This window comes from Zea mays, chromosome 3, assembly GCF_902167145.1.
Source record: "Zea mays cultivar B73 chromosome 3, Zm-B73-REFERENCE-NAM-5.0, whole genome shotgun sequence".
Classification (NCBI taxonomy): Eukaryota; Viridiplantae; Streptophyta; class Magnoliopsida; order Poales; family Poaceae; genus Zea; species Zea mays.
In genome coordinates, this window is record NC_050098.1 from 3074858 (window position 1) to 3088364 (window position 13507).

Sequence of the window (13507 nt, forward strand, 5' to 3'; positions counted from 1 at the left end):
AATAAGACAGCAATATCCAATCCCAAAGACACTAGCAAACCACCAGAACTGGGGCATCACAGAACAGACATCCAGCTTCTCTTCCCACAAAGCCTTTTCAACTCTTCATTAGTCTTCATGAGTCGGCTCATCCTCCACATCATTTTCTTCATGGCCTCCATCTTGAGTAACCACCTTGACATTGGCTGCGCAAACCGAACAGCTTAGCGCCCTCCTGAATAAGGTCCTGCAACTCTTTCTTGCTTAGACTTGCCCAATAAGACATCAACGCACACACATGGCAGATTATGTCATGAGGAGATTTTATCAAAATAGTATCAAAGCACGCTTTGTCACGGGAAGATTTTCCAAATTCATGTCATCCATTTTACAACCAACCGGTAAGTTCCAGCTCCCGTTTTCCTGGTTTTAAAAGTTCAGAAACACAAGTGATAGGTTCTGACTCTCATCCCATACCCTACAGCCTTTATAAAAAGTCGCAGATGTTACAAAGAGAACATTTGATTTCTAAGAAAACGCGCATCTGCCAATACAGATGAGACTGCAGAAACCTGGCCAAACAGTTCTACTTCTTCTCCTCATCCTTCGCCGCCTCCTCTTCCTCTTCCTCCTCCTCGATTGCGTACTCTTCGTCGTCGGAGTCATCGTAGTCTTCGTCGTCGGAGTCAATTTCAATATCGTAGTCGCCCTTCGTGTGACCAAGGCTGAAACTTCTCAGCTCGTCCCTCCCGCCATCCGCGTTCAAGAACTCCAACCCGTATACCGTGTCTCTGTGCTTCACGACCAGCCAGCGAAGCAGCCTGTCCTCCTTGTTCAGATAGTGGAGTTCTTGCGGGAACGAAGGGGGAACCATCATGGTCATTTGCATAAGATGGCCCTGTAAATGGGGAATGGGGAAGGCGATCTTTTTAAGACAACCACACAGCAACAGGTTCTCAAGCCATACACAAGAGCAGATAAAAAAAAGAATCATGTACAGATATATCACTTTTTGTTGTCCAGGCAATAGGTTCAAACAAAACTTGGTACTTGGCAATGGTCCAAGCTTCACAGTTAGCCTGGCAATGGTTTAAGCTTCACAGCTAGCTTGGAAATGGTTTAAGCTTCACAGTTAACTTGGCAATGGTAACCAATAACATCCATTATGCCCCTACCCCTATTAGCATCTTTAGCCATTCTACATCTGCTCTGCTGCTTGGCAAATCCTTAGAAGAGGAATTGATAAATCAGGGTATGCAGGTAAAGCCACAGCAAGGGTCTAAGGTTCACCTTAAAGCAGCTAAACCATTTTTTGGCTAGTAAATCATCTCATCACAAAATACTTTCATTAATCATGATGAAGTATAAACACTAATAAATTCTATCTACAAGCCAACTCTGCTTAAATTAGCACTCAATGATTCTTAGAAGCTTTTTGGTTACCTATTTCTTTTTTTGTTTTTTGGGGGACAGTTATGCTCCTAGGCAACCCAGTTACAAATTGAGCATCCTTTGCCCACTCTAAAAATACTCAGGCCTAAATTCTCTAAAGTTATAACAGCATAATATTCCTTTCTAATCAGAGCTAGCTAACCAGTTCCAGCCTTAGTATTATATATTGTGTTTAGCGAGAATGGGTCAATAGTGTCAGTTAACATTATCAAGAGGACAAGTGGACAACCAAGGATACACTACACAAATCTGACAGGGACCAAGAACAAAGTCAGAATACTGACACCCAAGACCCAACGATGGCTTCTTATACTGAAACTCATCCCAGTTGCATACAAGCTACAACCACATCTGTGTCTAGAGGTTGATGCAGCAGTAGCACAGCACTTTTTTTTTCTAATTTCCACATGACACTGTAAGGTAAATTTAATTGCTTATCTCACAACAACTGTCTAAACTCCAATGTTTAGTAAAAACCTGCAGCGCGAAATCCGCAAGCTAAAACAAAAAAAATGTTGAGTAATGGCAGCAAGTGATCGAGAAGGGTTGTCAAAACTAATCTAATAGTGCTTACAAGCAATCAGCTGTTCTTTGAGTGTTGATAGAAACCAACATACATTATATGTTACAACCAATAAACCAAAATCTTGTCACAAATTGTGGAGCAATATTTAAATTTTGACCATAACGTTGATCTGAATTAGAAAATGGTGTAGCAAAGCAATAGTCACCAATAAAAAGCTCATAGCATGAAGTGGAAAAGGATATCACAACTGAAAGAGAAAACGGTCCGCAGGACACTAGTTAAATGTGACTGGTATGCAGAACGCTGTTAAAAGACTTTGTTGACAGGGACTAACTAGTTTCCTACATTGAAAAATCCAAAGCCAAAATAAATAAATATTAATAATAAAACCAGTATCCTACAGACAAAAATACCAAAAGTAGAACTACTTTGGTCAGTTTTGGCAACCTAGCGGAAAGAGTAATTTACAAGGGAAGTGTAATATCATAAACCTTAGATAACTAAACTGATGTACCTAACTCAAAGCAATACACAGTTTTGGTACATGGCACTGGAGGGTAGCAACAGAAGATTAAAACCAAACTCGTTTTCTGTTTAGTTGAATCGTAATTGAAATGATACATTGTCCTGTGAGACAATGCTTTTGGGAACTGTTCTGAGCTTACTAAGACCTAATCTGGTGCCTGCAACAGTAATTTTGATAGCTTCCAGTTCAAGACTTGAAGTTTGAAGCAGGTCCACGTTTAGGCCTTTAGTCTGAAAAAGATCTACAGGCAGAGAAGTGTAGCTCTTAATGCTAAGTAAAAATATAAAGACACTTGGAACTGATGAGTTGTTTGTCATGTTCAGTATTTGCACTCTGCGCTACTGAGAAAACTTCTATCCACGTAAGTAAAAGATTGGAATGCCATAGCTTAATAACTTTCTTGTGATACAAAGATGTGAACAATTGATTGTACACACAAGACTACCGAAGCAAGAGCAAGGTAAAAAAAATCGCTCAGGTAGTCCATACTGGTTCCATACAATGTGTCACCTGAGACAACTCGATCAGTGCAATCCTGTGATTTGGACTTGTGACCACTAGCTCCATGCAAACGAACAATCACAAGAGCAGTAGCCTCTTCGCAGAGAACGATTCCGAAGACAGTGCGAAGGCCAATCCTAGGGCAAAATCTACTTGGGCATTTCATCGAGCACGCGGAAGACGCCGTGTGCCGCCAAGGCGCCAAGACATCGCAAGTCCGAAACCCGAGACTCATGGCTCCTTGACGCATTTCCCTCGAACACCATTGAACAATTAAAACACGCGCCTAGCCGGGAACAGGCGGCGGGGGGCCGGAGCGAAAGAGGGGCGAGTCGGGCGGACCTGGAAGTGGCGGCCGTCGAGCTTCCTGATGCCGTAGGCGAGGCTGACCTTGCCGAATGACTTGACGTCGGTGACGACCCCGTTGCGCTGGCATGCGCGGCGCGCCACCCGCGTCACCAGTTCCGCTAGGACCTCCCTGGTCACCGTCGTCTTCAGCAGCAGCATGCAGTCGTACAGCGGCATCTCGCTTCGCGTCGCCTTGTCGGGAAGGGGAGGAGGTTGGGTTGGGGGGGGGGGGGGGGGGGGGGGGGGACCGAAGCGTTCTCCCTCCTCCCGCTCTGCCGCCGCCGGCTGAGCTCGTGCCGTGCCTGTGTCCGACGATCCCGAACTGGTGGGGAAACGGACGGAGTGTTGCTTGGGGTTTTGCTTGCCTGTTGGGCCTTGGGGCGCCTAACTGGGCTGGGCATGTGGACCTGAAGAGACTGCGTAGGAAAACCGAGTTATACTGGGCCTGACGAGTAGGGTGTTTTTGGAAGCAAGGTATTTTTAGAAAATTAAGGTAAAAAATATTACGTTTTCTTTTTGCTAAGAGATGTTTGGCTAATCATAAAAAAACTCTGTTTAAATTATCATAGTTTAGTAGTTATCAATATATTTTTGGAGTATTTAAAACTTCACTCCAACCTAAAGAGCTTTTGTCTATGACTAGCCTGTAGCACATACACACTAAATATTATGGTTTGAGATACTTTGTCTCCAAACAAGTATTGTATGGAGTTATGTAAATAATACTATGTATGGTTGTGGCATGACATTTTAAAACTATAGTGCTAGAAAACCATGGTACTTTTCTTCCAAACACGACCGTACGTAGTAGTTTGAAACCGTGTTTTTTTTCTCAACAACAAAAAAAACACTTGTTTGAAACTGTGCACTATTTATATGATGATGGTAATTTAGCTCCAAGCTAAGCATGAGAAAAAGAGCTTGTTTGGACTGTAGCATCTCAGAAGTGTGACGCCAGTCAAATGGCAAGGCATTTTTCAAGCAGCAGAGTTATCTGGAGCAGACAAGTGTGGCTAGCTCTAGAGATGAACCAGCTGACAGAAACACTGCTAGAAACAAGGAATACACGCGTCGTCGTCGTCCACAGGCCGGTCAGAAGAAGGGAGGGAGGGAGGGAGAGAAGAATCGACGGGTGGTGTGCTAAGATCGGTCCCGACAAACACTAGACAACGCCGGGACGAGTGGCGCCCGCGGTGGCCACGCGCTCCGTGTCGCTGCGCCACGGCGCTACGGCCACCTTCGCCGCGTGGGTGGTTGCTAGCTAGCTTGTCGCCTTACTGTCGTCCCCGTCCACGTTCAGGTTCAGCCTCCTGGGTCTGGGTGGCCCCAGCCGTGCGCGGCCGCCATGCATGTACGGACTACGGAGAAGCAGGCAATCGAGCGCGGCAGGCAGGTAGCATCTGCGCGCGGCTAGGTGTCGCCGTCCGATACCCTTACTATACTTTGCACTGATGACTGATGGCACAGGCAGGGACGACGCCGGGCACACCGGCCGTACCGTGTCGCCGCTCGGCCGGGCGGGATCGGAGGTGAACGTACGTGCGCGCGAACGGACGGCGCGGCGGCTTATTGCCGGAGGGAGGGCCGGGTCGGGGCGGATGATATATATGACGCCGTACGTCATGCCCACGCCGACCGAGCGAGCATGCAGCGCAGGGCCCATGCTAGACAGTGGCCCTCCGTCGTGTCACCCTCCGGCGGATCGATCGGATTTCGGATCCCTCTCTAGATCTCCCTCCCTCCACCAGTGGGCAGTCCATCTCCACGCCACGCCAGAGAATATCTCCGGCCGACCACCGCCGCGCGGCCGGGGGATGGGAACGAAAACGAACAAGCCCTGTCCGCCTCATCACCGTCGCTCTCGATCGCCACCGTGCTGCATGGCGCGCGGCGGCCTCTGGAGGAGGCGCAAGGGCCAGTAGGCCCCGCTGTCCCGCCCGCGCGGCTAGAATTAGATCGATCGCATCGCATGGTCTCTCCGGCATGCTACCCTAGCTCGCCGAGGGTGCCGACGCCCGAGAGGTAGTAGCTAGCCCTGGGCTCTGGCCACCACCCACCATGCATGATTGCTCCCTTTTCCGCTTCCAAATAAAGTTTGCGCGTATCCAGCGACACCCATGCTGAGCACACAGCTTTTGGCTGCTATCGTTTTCTTCTACAAAGTATGGCTGCTTTTAATTTGCGCAGTATATGTGTGTGTTATTGCACGATTTTCTTACATAAATTAAATGCTGATTTCATTTCAGGATAGGAACAGGCAATAGTGCTCTTATCTGAAATTTTGTGACATAGCCTCGCGACGAATCAAATGCCACTTACTATTGGCATAAAAAGATGCGGAACTAATATGCAATCAGACTTTATATGCAAGCGTGCAAACGAGCCTCTTATCTTTATCCGTTAGATCATGATCTGTAGAGATGCATGCTGATATTTTGTTGTATAAAATCTAATCAAACCCATGCACGGTATAATGCGTTGTTTTCCTGAAGGGGCGACGGAACCAGTACGTACGTACAGTACAGAGTAAAATTTGTCTCGGCTCACAACTTGTGCAGTGGAGTGGCTCGTACTTTTGTCCAATAATTGGGGAGTCCATCGGAGAGGAAAGGTCGTCATGTGATTGTGTCGCACAGGACAGGACCACTGCCTCAGCTCAGCTCAGCTCCATCATATGCATATGCTCACCGGACCAGGGATGGTGCTGCCAGCCCAGCCTATAGTGCTCATCTCCCTCTGTCGATACTAGGTTTGTTGCGGAATTAATTATTGCTACCCCATCCACTGCACTAATTTTATTAAGCCTAATTAACACATGATTAGCAGATGTTTATTGTAGCATCACGTGATTGAATCATTAACTAATTAGTTTTAATAGATTCATCTTATCGTTTAGCCCTAATATGTGTAATTAATTTTATAACTATACTATATTTAATACTTCAAACTAGCTTCTAAACATCTGATGTGACATATACTAAAGTTTATATAGTAAGGAAAAACAAACGGGGACTCTAGAGCGATTGGCAGATAAATCTGACCCTCTAATCTAACTTAGGCCTCTTTGGTATAGCTCCTCCAAGGCTCTAAAGGCTTCTCCAAGAGTTTTTTTAAAGATCTACCAAAGCTAAGGGGATACTATTTGTCTCTTTGATGGACTCTTCCTAGAAAAGGGGAGGAGCTCCTCAAAAAAAACAAATACGGGAGCCGATAGCCAGAAAAGAAGCTTCTATTGACCTCTCTCACATGTTTTTCTCTTCGTCGGACCTATATCACAAGAGAAGACGAGGAGCTCTGTTTCCAAGTTCCATTCAAACAGAGTCTTTTTCCTAGAGTTATTCCTAAAAATTATGAGAGAGCTGTATTTTTTAAAGAGCCAGAGTGGAAGCCGGTAGAGAAAGATTCTTATCAAACCGGCAAAGGAGGCCTTATTATGCACATTCTCTTCTACAATCATCTCTATTGCTCTATTCTCACTCTATGCACACCTCCCGAAATCACCAAACAACGTCATCACGCATGCAGATGCTTGGTAGTGCGCATGCATCCATGCATCCGTCGGTAGGACACCATACGGTTATAGATACTATTTAAAGTGACGTTTTTTTACGACCGCCAGAAATAGGGACAAACAGAAATATTTTTTTTACATACGCCTAACTAAGAACCGCCGGTAAAAATCGATTAAACTAACGAAAATATTTTTTTTCTATAGACGGGTAACTAAGAATCCTCTAGTAAAAATCAATCAAGCTGACGTCAAGATAATAAAATCGTCGTTGAAAATATTTTTTCCAGAAAACATAAAAATAGATTTAAAATAGCCAAAAAATATTTTTATTTGAAGACCTTCGTCGAAGTCGCAAGTCGCGGTATTTTTCGCGCAAAATACGCGACTACGCGGCCTCACGCCCTCACTCTCGCGCATAAACTCCTCTATCACTCCAGCTATCACTTACTTCGTATCTATATTGCAATTTTGTTGCTCATATAAACTGAGTGTAAATTGATTGTTTGAGGTTATAAACGAATTCAAACAAAAAAAGTTGTCAACTATAAAGTTTCATAACTTTTGAGGTTCTATAACTTTTATTTTGACATTTTTCCTATCCGAGATCGTTTGCAAAATTTCTATTTTTAGTTTGACAAATTTAGATACAATTTTTGAGAGCCATAATGATTTCAAATAAAAAGTTGACAACCACAAAGTTTCATAACTTTTAGATATCTGCAACTTTTATGTTCATGGTTTTTTTCATGCAAGGCCATTTGAAAAACTAAAAAAGGATAAAAATAATTCCTAGTAATGGTTCCTTAAAAAACCGCCACTTGAAATCATAATTCTAGTTGCAGCTCCTAAATATGATTTCTAGTGACGGCCGTTTGGTAATCGAAACTGTTAGTAGAAATTAGACCGCATCGCATGATTAGAGTTTTTTCTACTAGCGTGTGATTGTACAAAGTATGAACCACTGTATCACGTATAGGGTTGGAAAGAAGCTCGAGGCTCACGAGCTAGCTTGGGTTCACTTAGGCTCGGCTCGCGAGTCTGAACGAGCTCGAGCTGAGTCTACTTTTATGACTCATTCAAACAGCAATCCGAGGTGAGTCGATCCGGAGAGAGTCTAAGCCGGCTCACGAGCCGGACAGATCATGTAGTGTTATATCGTGACAATATTACATTATTATGTTATTGATTTATTTTCTTATTTTATGGACCTTTAGTGCTAAATAAAATAAGGGTTTTTTAAGCTGGTGCCCTCGGTTTTGCTGGTGTCTTCACTTTTACTCTTAGTTGTGTTTTTTTCTCTGTTTTGTCCTTCTGTTCTATAGCACTGGAAGGGTAAAACTGAGCAAAAAAACACGACTAAGGGTAGAAGTGAGGACACCAGCAAAACCGAGGGCACCAACTTAAAAAACCGTTTAAAATATGTTCTTCAGTTTTTTTTACATATTCTTTATTTTATTTATAATAAAAATATGTAATTAATCTTCTAGCATTCCAAACGGAAACGGCGTATCAGTAGCATGCATCATGTCGTAATAGAGTAGAGCTAGAGCAGCCCCAAAAATATCACCTATATATGAGAGAGAGAGCGAGACAGACTTGTGCGTCTTCTTCTCTGTGTTGGTGGCGGACGGGCGAGAGCAAGCGACCGATGAGGAAACTGACCTCGACGTCTAGCGAGCCCATCACAGATTCCAATTCTGTAGTTATCCAGACACATCATCCAGGCAGAGGCAGCGGCGTCGCGTGCCGTCCCCGTCGCCGAGAACGACTGGACGGGCCGGCGTACGTGTGTGTTCCAGGCACGGCAAGCCACTCGTTTCGCGCTTCACTGAGATTTCCGGCCGGTGGCCGTGGGCGCCGCCGAGCCGCAGCTAGCTGCTGTTTGCAAGGCGGCCGGCCGGTCGGCAGCAGATCCATTCGTCGCCGTCGGTGTAGCTTGTCACTGCCACGTCCGCTGAGTGAGACGTACTGTACTGTAGCTAGTAGAGCAGCTAGCTGCTAGCTCACCGACCGGATGGAACAGCGTGTCTCCAAGCGGCCGGTGGTCGGAGCAGCTGGTACCTCCGTACGTACGTGTGCTCCTGTGCCTGCAGTGGAGCAGCAGTAGCTCCACTGCAGCCGGCCGGCCGGCCGATCTGATCGTCGATGCCTTTGGTACGGTGGCACTGAGCTGTTGCCAAATTAATTCCGGCTTAATGATTTTAAGGGTTGTTTAGTTCTTAACTAAATGTGTCACATTTTATCTAAATTTAGTTGTCTGAATTGAATAACTAATCTTAGACAGAAAAATTAGACAAAGTATGGTAACTTAGACAGTTAACTAAACATACTCTTAATCTCTTTCAAGCGCCGTGGGCACTTCTCTTGGATTGATGATTGGGAGGGAATGAAAGCGAGGTCAGTTAGACGACTCACCCCACCCCACGCTCGCTGCTGTACTGTACTAGAATGGACGTGAAGAAGCAGCTCAGCTCAGCTAGACGATGGTGATCAATCATCACGCCGTCATTTCTTGTACTCCCTTCTCCGTTTCGTTTTAGTTATCCTTGAATAGTGTAAAATTAAACTATTCAGCGACAATTAAAAAGAAACGGAGGAAATATATTATTAGCATTTTTCTGAATTTTTAGCGGCATAATATGAATGTGAACTCTAGTCGCATCACGTTCAACAACATAGCTTGATTAAACTAGAGGCCGCGGAGAGGTCAGGTATGATACGATCTGCCAAATGCACATGCAAAGCTAGGTAGATTTTTGGTTTACATGTTGTAACGGGCAATAAGAGGCTTGGCACGATCTAGCTTTTGCAAAAAGTGTTTAGCCGCACGTGCTGATAGCTAAAGATAAATAATTCCACTAAACAGTGGGTGTCGCTTTCCATCCCCTCATTGATTGCATCGTCTTCTGTCTTACCGTCCTCAACATATTTCTTCTTGGATCTCAGTGTACTACCCTTTTGATTAACCGTGGGTATAGATGTCCGACAAGCCCGAAGGTCGAAAGCCCGACCCAAAACACGTTTTGGTTTGGTACAACCCTTTTAAAATGGGCCGCTCATCACGAATAATCGGGTCAGTCTCGGACAGAGAGTCAAACATGATGTGTTGGCCCGGCCGGGCACGGCCCATATAACATTTGGCTCGTTTGGTCTGTTTTTTTACTAAACCGTGCTTTTCGGCCTGCTTTTTTCGTGCGTACAGATCGGTCCGGTTCGTTTAAGCCCGTAACGTGCTAGACTCGTTCAGAGAAACAAACCCGCGGGCCTATCAGGCTCAGGCGACCCGTTTGAACATCACTAATTGTGGGCCAGCAGGGCTTGGAGAAAGGGTAGGGACTAATTTAGAAGAAAGGGAAGTCAATACTAGAGAGGTAAAACATCTCATGAAGAACTAAACACCTTATTTAAATGGCATCCATGGATTGCTGACTCTAGAAAAGGTCCGAGGGGTTTAATGATGCCAAAGACGTTCAATATAATGCAACACGACTTGATTAATAAATTTAGGCTGGTGACAAAGGTATGGTATGACAATCATCCAAAATGAGAGTCCATGGGTGCCAAGGTGAAGTTTGTATTACATGTTGTAACGAGACCAGAGGCTCGTGAACAAGGCCGGTCCTGACAATTCGAGGGCCTAAGCGAAAATATATAGAGGTCCTATACGGAGGTTTAAGTCTGCTATTTTTTTCAACTTTTAAATGATGGTTGAAAAATAAAAGAAGTTGATGATTTATACAATTTTATTCAATTCAAAATAATATGACTGAAAACACGGTTACAATATTTTATGAGTTGTAAAATTATACAAATTATATGATATAGCTCTGTATTTGCTTTGAGAGCGAGAATTTACTTTTAATTTGTCAAACTAGCCTAAAACTTAAAATGCACAGTAAACTAAATCTAAATACATTGAGCAAACTTTTTGAAAACAAAATTCAGCAAACTAAACTGAGATTAAGCAACGTAGGTTATCAGGGTCGGCCCTCCGGTAGGCTACAATTAAGAAACGCAACAGTCACAACAGTCATAGGTGTACAACACCTTTCGGCCTTCCCGCACCAATAGAGATGGCAATGGGTACCCGAAACCCGATGGGTTTTTACCCCATTAGGGTACGGGTTTGGGTCAATTTTTATACCCATGGGTTTGTTAATGGGCATAAATGTATACCCGACGGGTTCATGGGTACGGGTTTGTTCCTACAGTACCCAAACCCGTGAACCCGTGGGTTTTTTAAACCCGACCAAACCTAGTGCATATTGTAATTTTATTTTATAAACGAACAACAAACTTGTTATCTACCTATTTACTTCCTAATTTTTATCAAATAGTGAATGTACAAGTAGTTGGTGATAGTGTTGCTTGCTCGCTATTATAGTTATTACTAGCGTTATATATGTGGTGGATGTATAACTTAGTGCAAGGTAACTTGATTACACAACTTATTATTTGTATTTAATTCTCTCTACTAATATTTTTTCTACCAAATCATAAACTCGTTGTTTATTACATAAATTTTGGACCATGATCTCATTAATCATTCCGATACTTATTGATTATAAAAATAATAAGCATATTGGAGATAAAACACGCGGGTAACCCGTGGGTACCTGCAAACCCGATGGGTACGGGTTTGGGCAAAATTTCAAACCCGTCATGGGTACGGGTTTTTTAATGGGTGTAAATATTTTTTACGGGTACGGGTTTGGGATAGCAAAACCCGGCGGGTTTGTACCCGTTGCCATCTCTACGCACCAATCACACAATCAATATTTAGTATTCGTCATCAAACATACTATTGCGCGACCTCGAAGAGGTGATTGCCATAAAATTAGAGAAATGTAACAAATGAACGAGAATAAAGATTATCTGTAACGTATATGTATTTGAACATAAGCTGAATAAATGGGACCCTACCTGTCGGCGTTTCGACCCCGGGGGGTCCCTGGACCGACGAGTAAATTGTCGCCGCGTGCCCTAGCCCAGATGGGTCGGCGCGAGACGGAGCGCGAAGGGGGAAAATGGAGCCGGAGGGAGACAGGCGTAAAAGGGGAAACCCACGGCCTTCGTGTTTGTCCCGCGCCCAGGTCAGGTGCGCTTGCAGTAGGGGGTTACAAGCGTCCGCGTGGGAAAGAGCGAGAGGCTTATGCGCGTCGTCCCGTCCTTCCCCGCGCGGCCAACCCTCTGTAAGAGGGCCCTGGACCTTCCTTTTATAGACGTAAGGAGGGGGTCCAGGTGTACAATTGGGAGATGTAGCAGTGTGCTAACGTGTCTAGCAGAGAGGAGCTAGTGCCCTAAGTACATGCCGTCGTGGCAGCCGGAGAGGTTTTGGCACCCTGTTCGTGTGATGTCGTGGCCGTCGGAGGAGCGCTGGAGCCTGGCGGAAGGACAGCTGTCGGGGCTGTCGAGTCCTTGCTGACGTCTCCTTGCTTTTGTAAGAGGGCTGAGAGCCGCCGTCGTCATGGAGCATGCGGGGCGCCATCATTACTTGTTTACCGGGACGAGCCAGATGGGACGCCGGTCTTGTTCCCCGTAGCCTGAGCTAGCTAGGGGTAGGGTAATGATGGCCCCTCCTGTGACGTGGTCGTCCGAGCCCTGGGTTGGGCGAGGAGGAGGCTCCTCCGAGGTTGAGGTCGAGTCTGTCTTCCAAGGTCGAGGTCGAGTCTGAGCCCTTGGGTCGGGCGAGACGAAGACCGTCGGCTGAGGCTGAGGTCGAGTCCGAGCCCTGGGTCGGGCGAGGCGGAGTTCGTCGTCTTCTGGGGCCGAGGCCGAGTCCGAGCCCTGGGTCGGGCGAGGCGGAGTTCGTCGTCTTCCGGGGCCAAGCCCGAGTCCGAGCCCTGGGTCGGGCGAGGCGGAGTTCGTCGTCTTCCGGGGCCGAGCCCGAGTCCGAGCCCTGGGTCGGGCGAGGCGGAGTTCGTCGTCTTCCGGGGCCGAGCCCGAGTTCGAGCCCTGGGTCGGGCGAGGCGGAGTTTCTTATGGCGCCTGAGGCCGGGCTTGGCCGCTGTCAGCCTCACTCTGTCGAGTGGCACAGCAGTCGGAGCGACGTGGGCGGCGCTGTCTTCTTGTCAGACTGGTCAGTGGAGCGGTGAAGTGACTGCGGTCACTTCGGCTCAGTCGACTGAAGGGCGTGTGTCAGGATAAGGTGTCAGGCCACCCTTGCATTAAATGTCCCTGCGATACGGTCGGTCGTCGTGGCGATTTGGCCAAGGTTGCTTCTTGGCGAAGACTGGGCCTCGGGCGAGCCGAAGGTGTGTCCGTTGCTTGAGGGGGCCCTCGGGCGAGACGTGAATCCTCCGGGGTCGGCTGCCCTTGCCCGAGGCTGGGCTCGGGCGAGGCGAGATCGTGTCCCTTGAGCGGACCGAGCCTTGACTTAATCACACCCATCAGGCCTTTGCAGCTTTGTGTTGATGGGGGTTACCAGCTGAGATTAGGAGTCTTGGGGGTACCCCTAATTATGGTCCCCGACAGTAGCCCCCGAGCCTCGAAGGGAGTGTTAATACTCGCTTGGAGGCTTTTGTCGCACTTTTTTGCAAGGGGACCGGCCTTTCTCGGTTGCGTTTTGTTCTGGTGGGTGCGCGCGAGCGCACCCGCCGGGTGTAGCCCCCGAGGCCTCGGAGGAGTGGTTTGACTCCTTCGAGGTCTTAAAGTGTTTCACGAT

At 46.5% G+C, this 13507-nt stretch overlaps 1 protein-coding gene across 1 annotated transcript; it reads right to left on the reverse strand.

The window, feature by feature from the left end:
* Positions 1-381: 381 nt before the first annotated feature.
* LOC100276559 (uncharacterized) lies at positions 382-3659 on the reverse strand. Its single transcript, NM_001374064.1, is given in 2 exon segments — positions 382-877; positions 3327-3659. Coding segments are annotated over 2 exon segments (495 nt in total). The 5' UTR covers positions 3510-3659; the 3' UTR covers positions 382-565.
* Positions 3660-13507: the final 9848 nt, after the last annotated feature.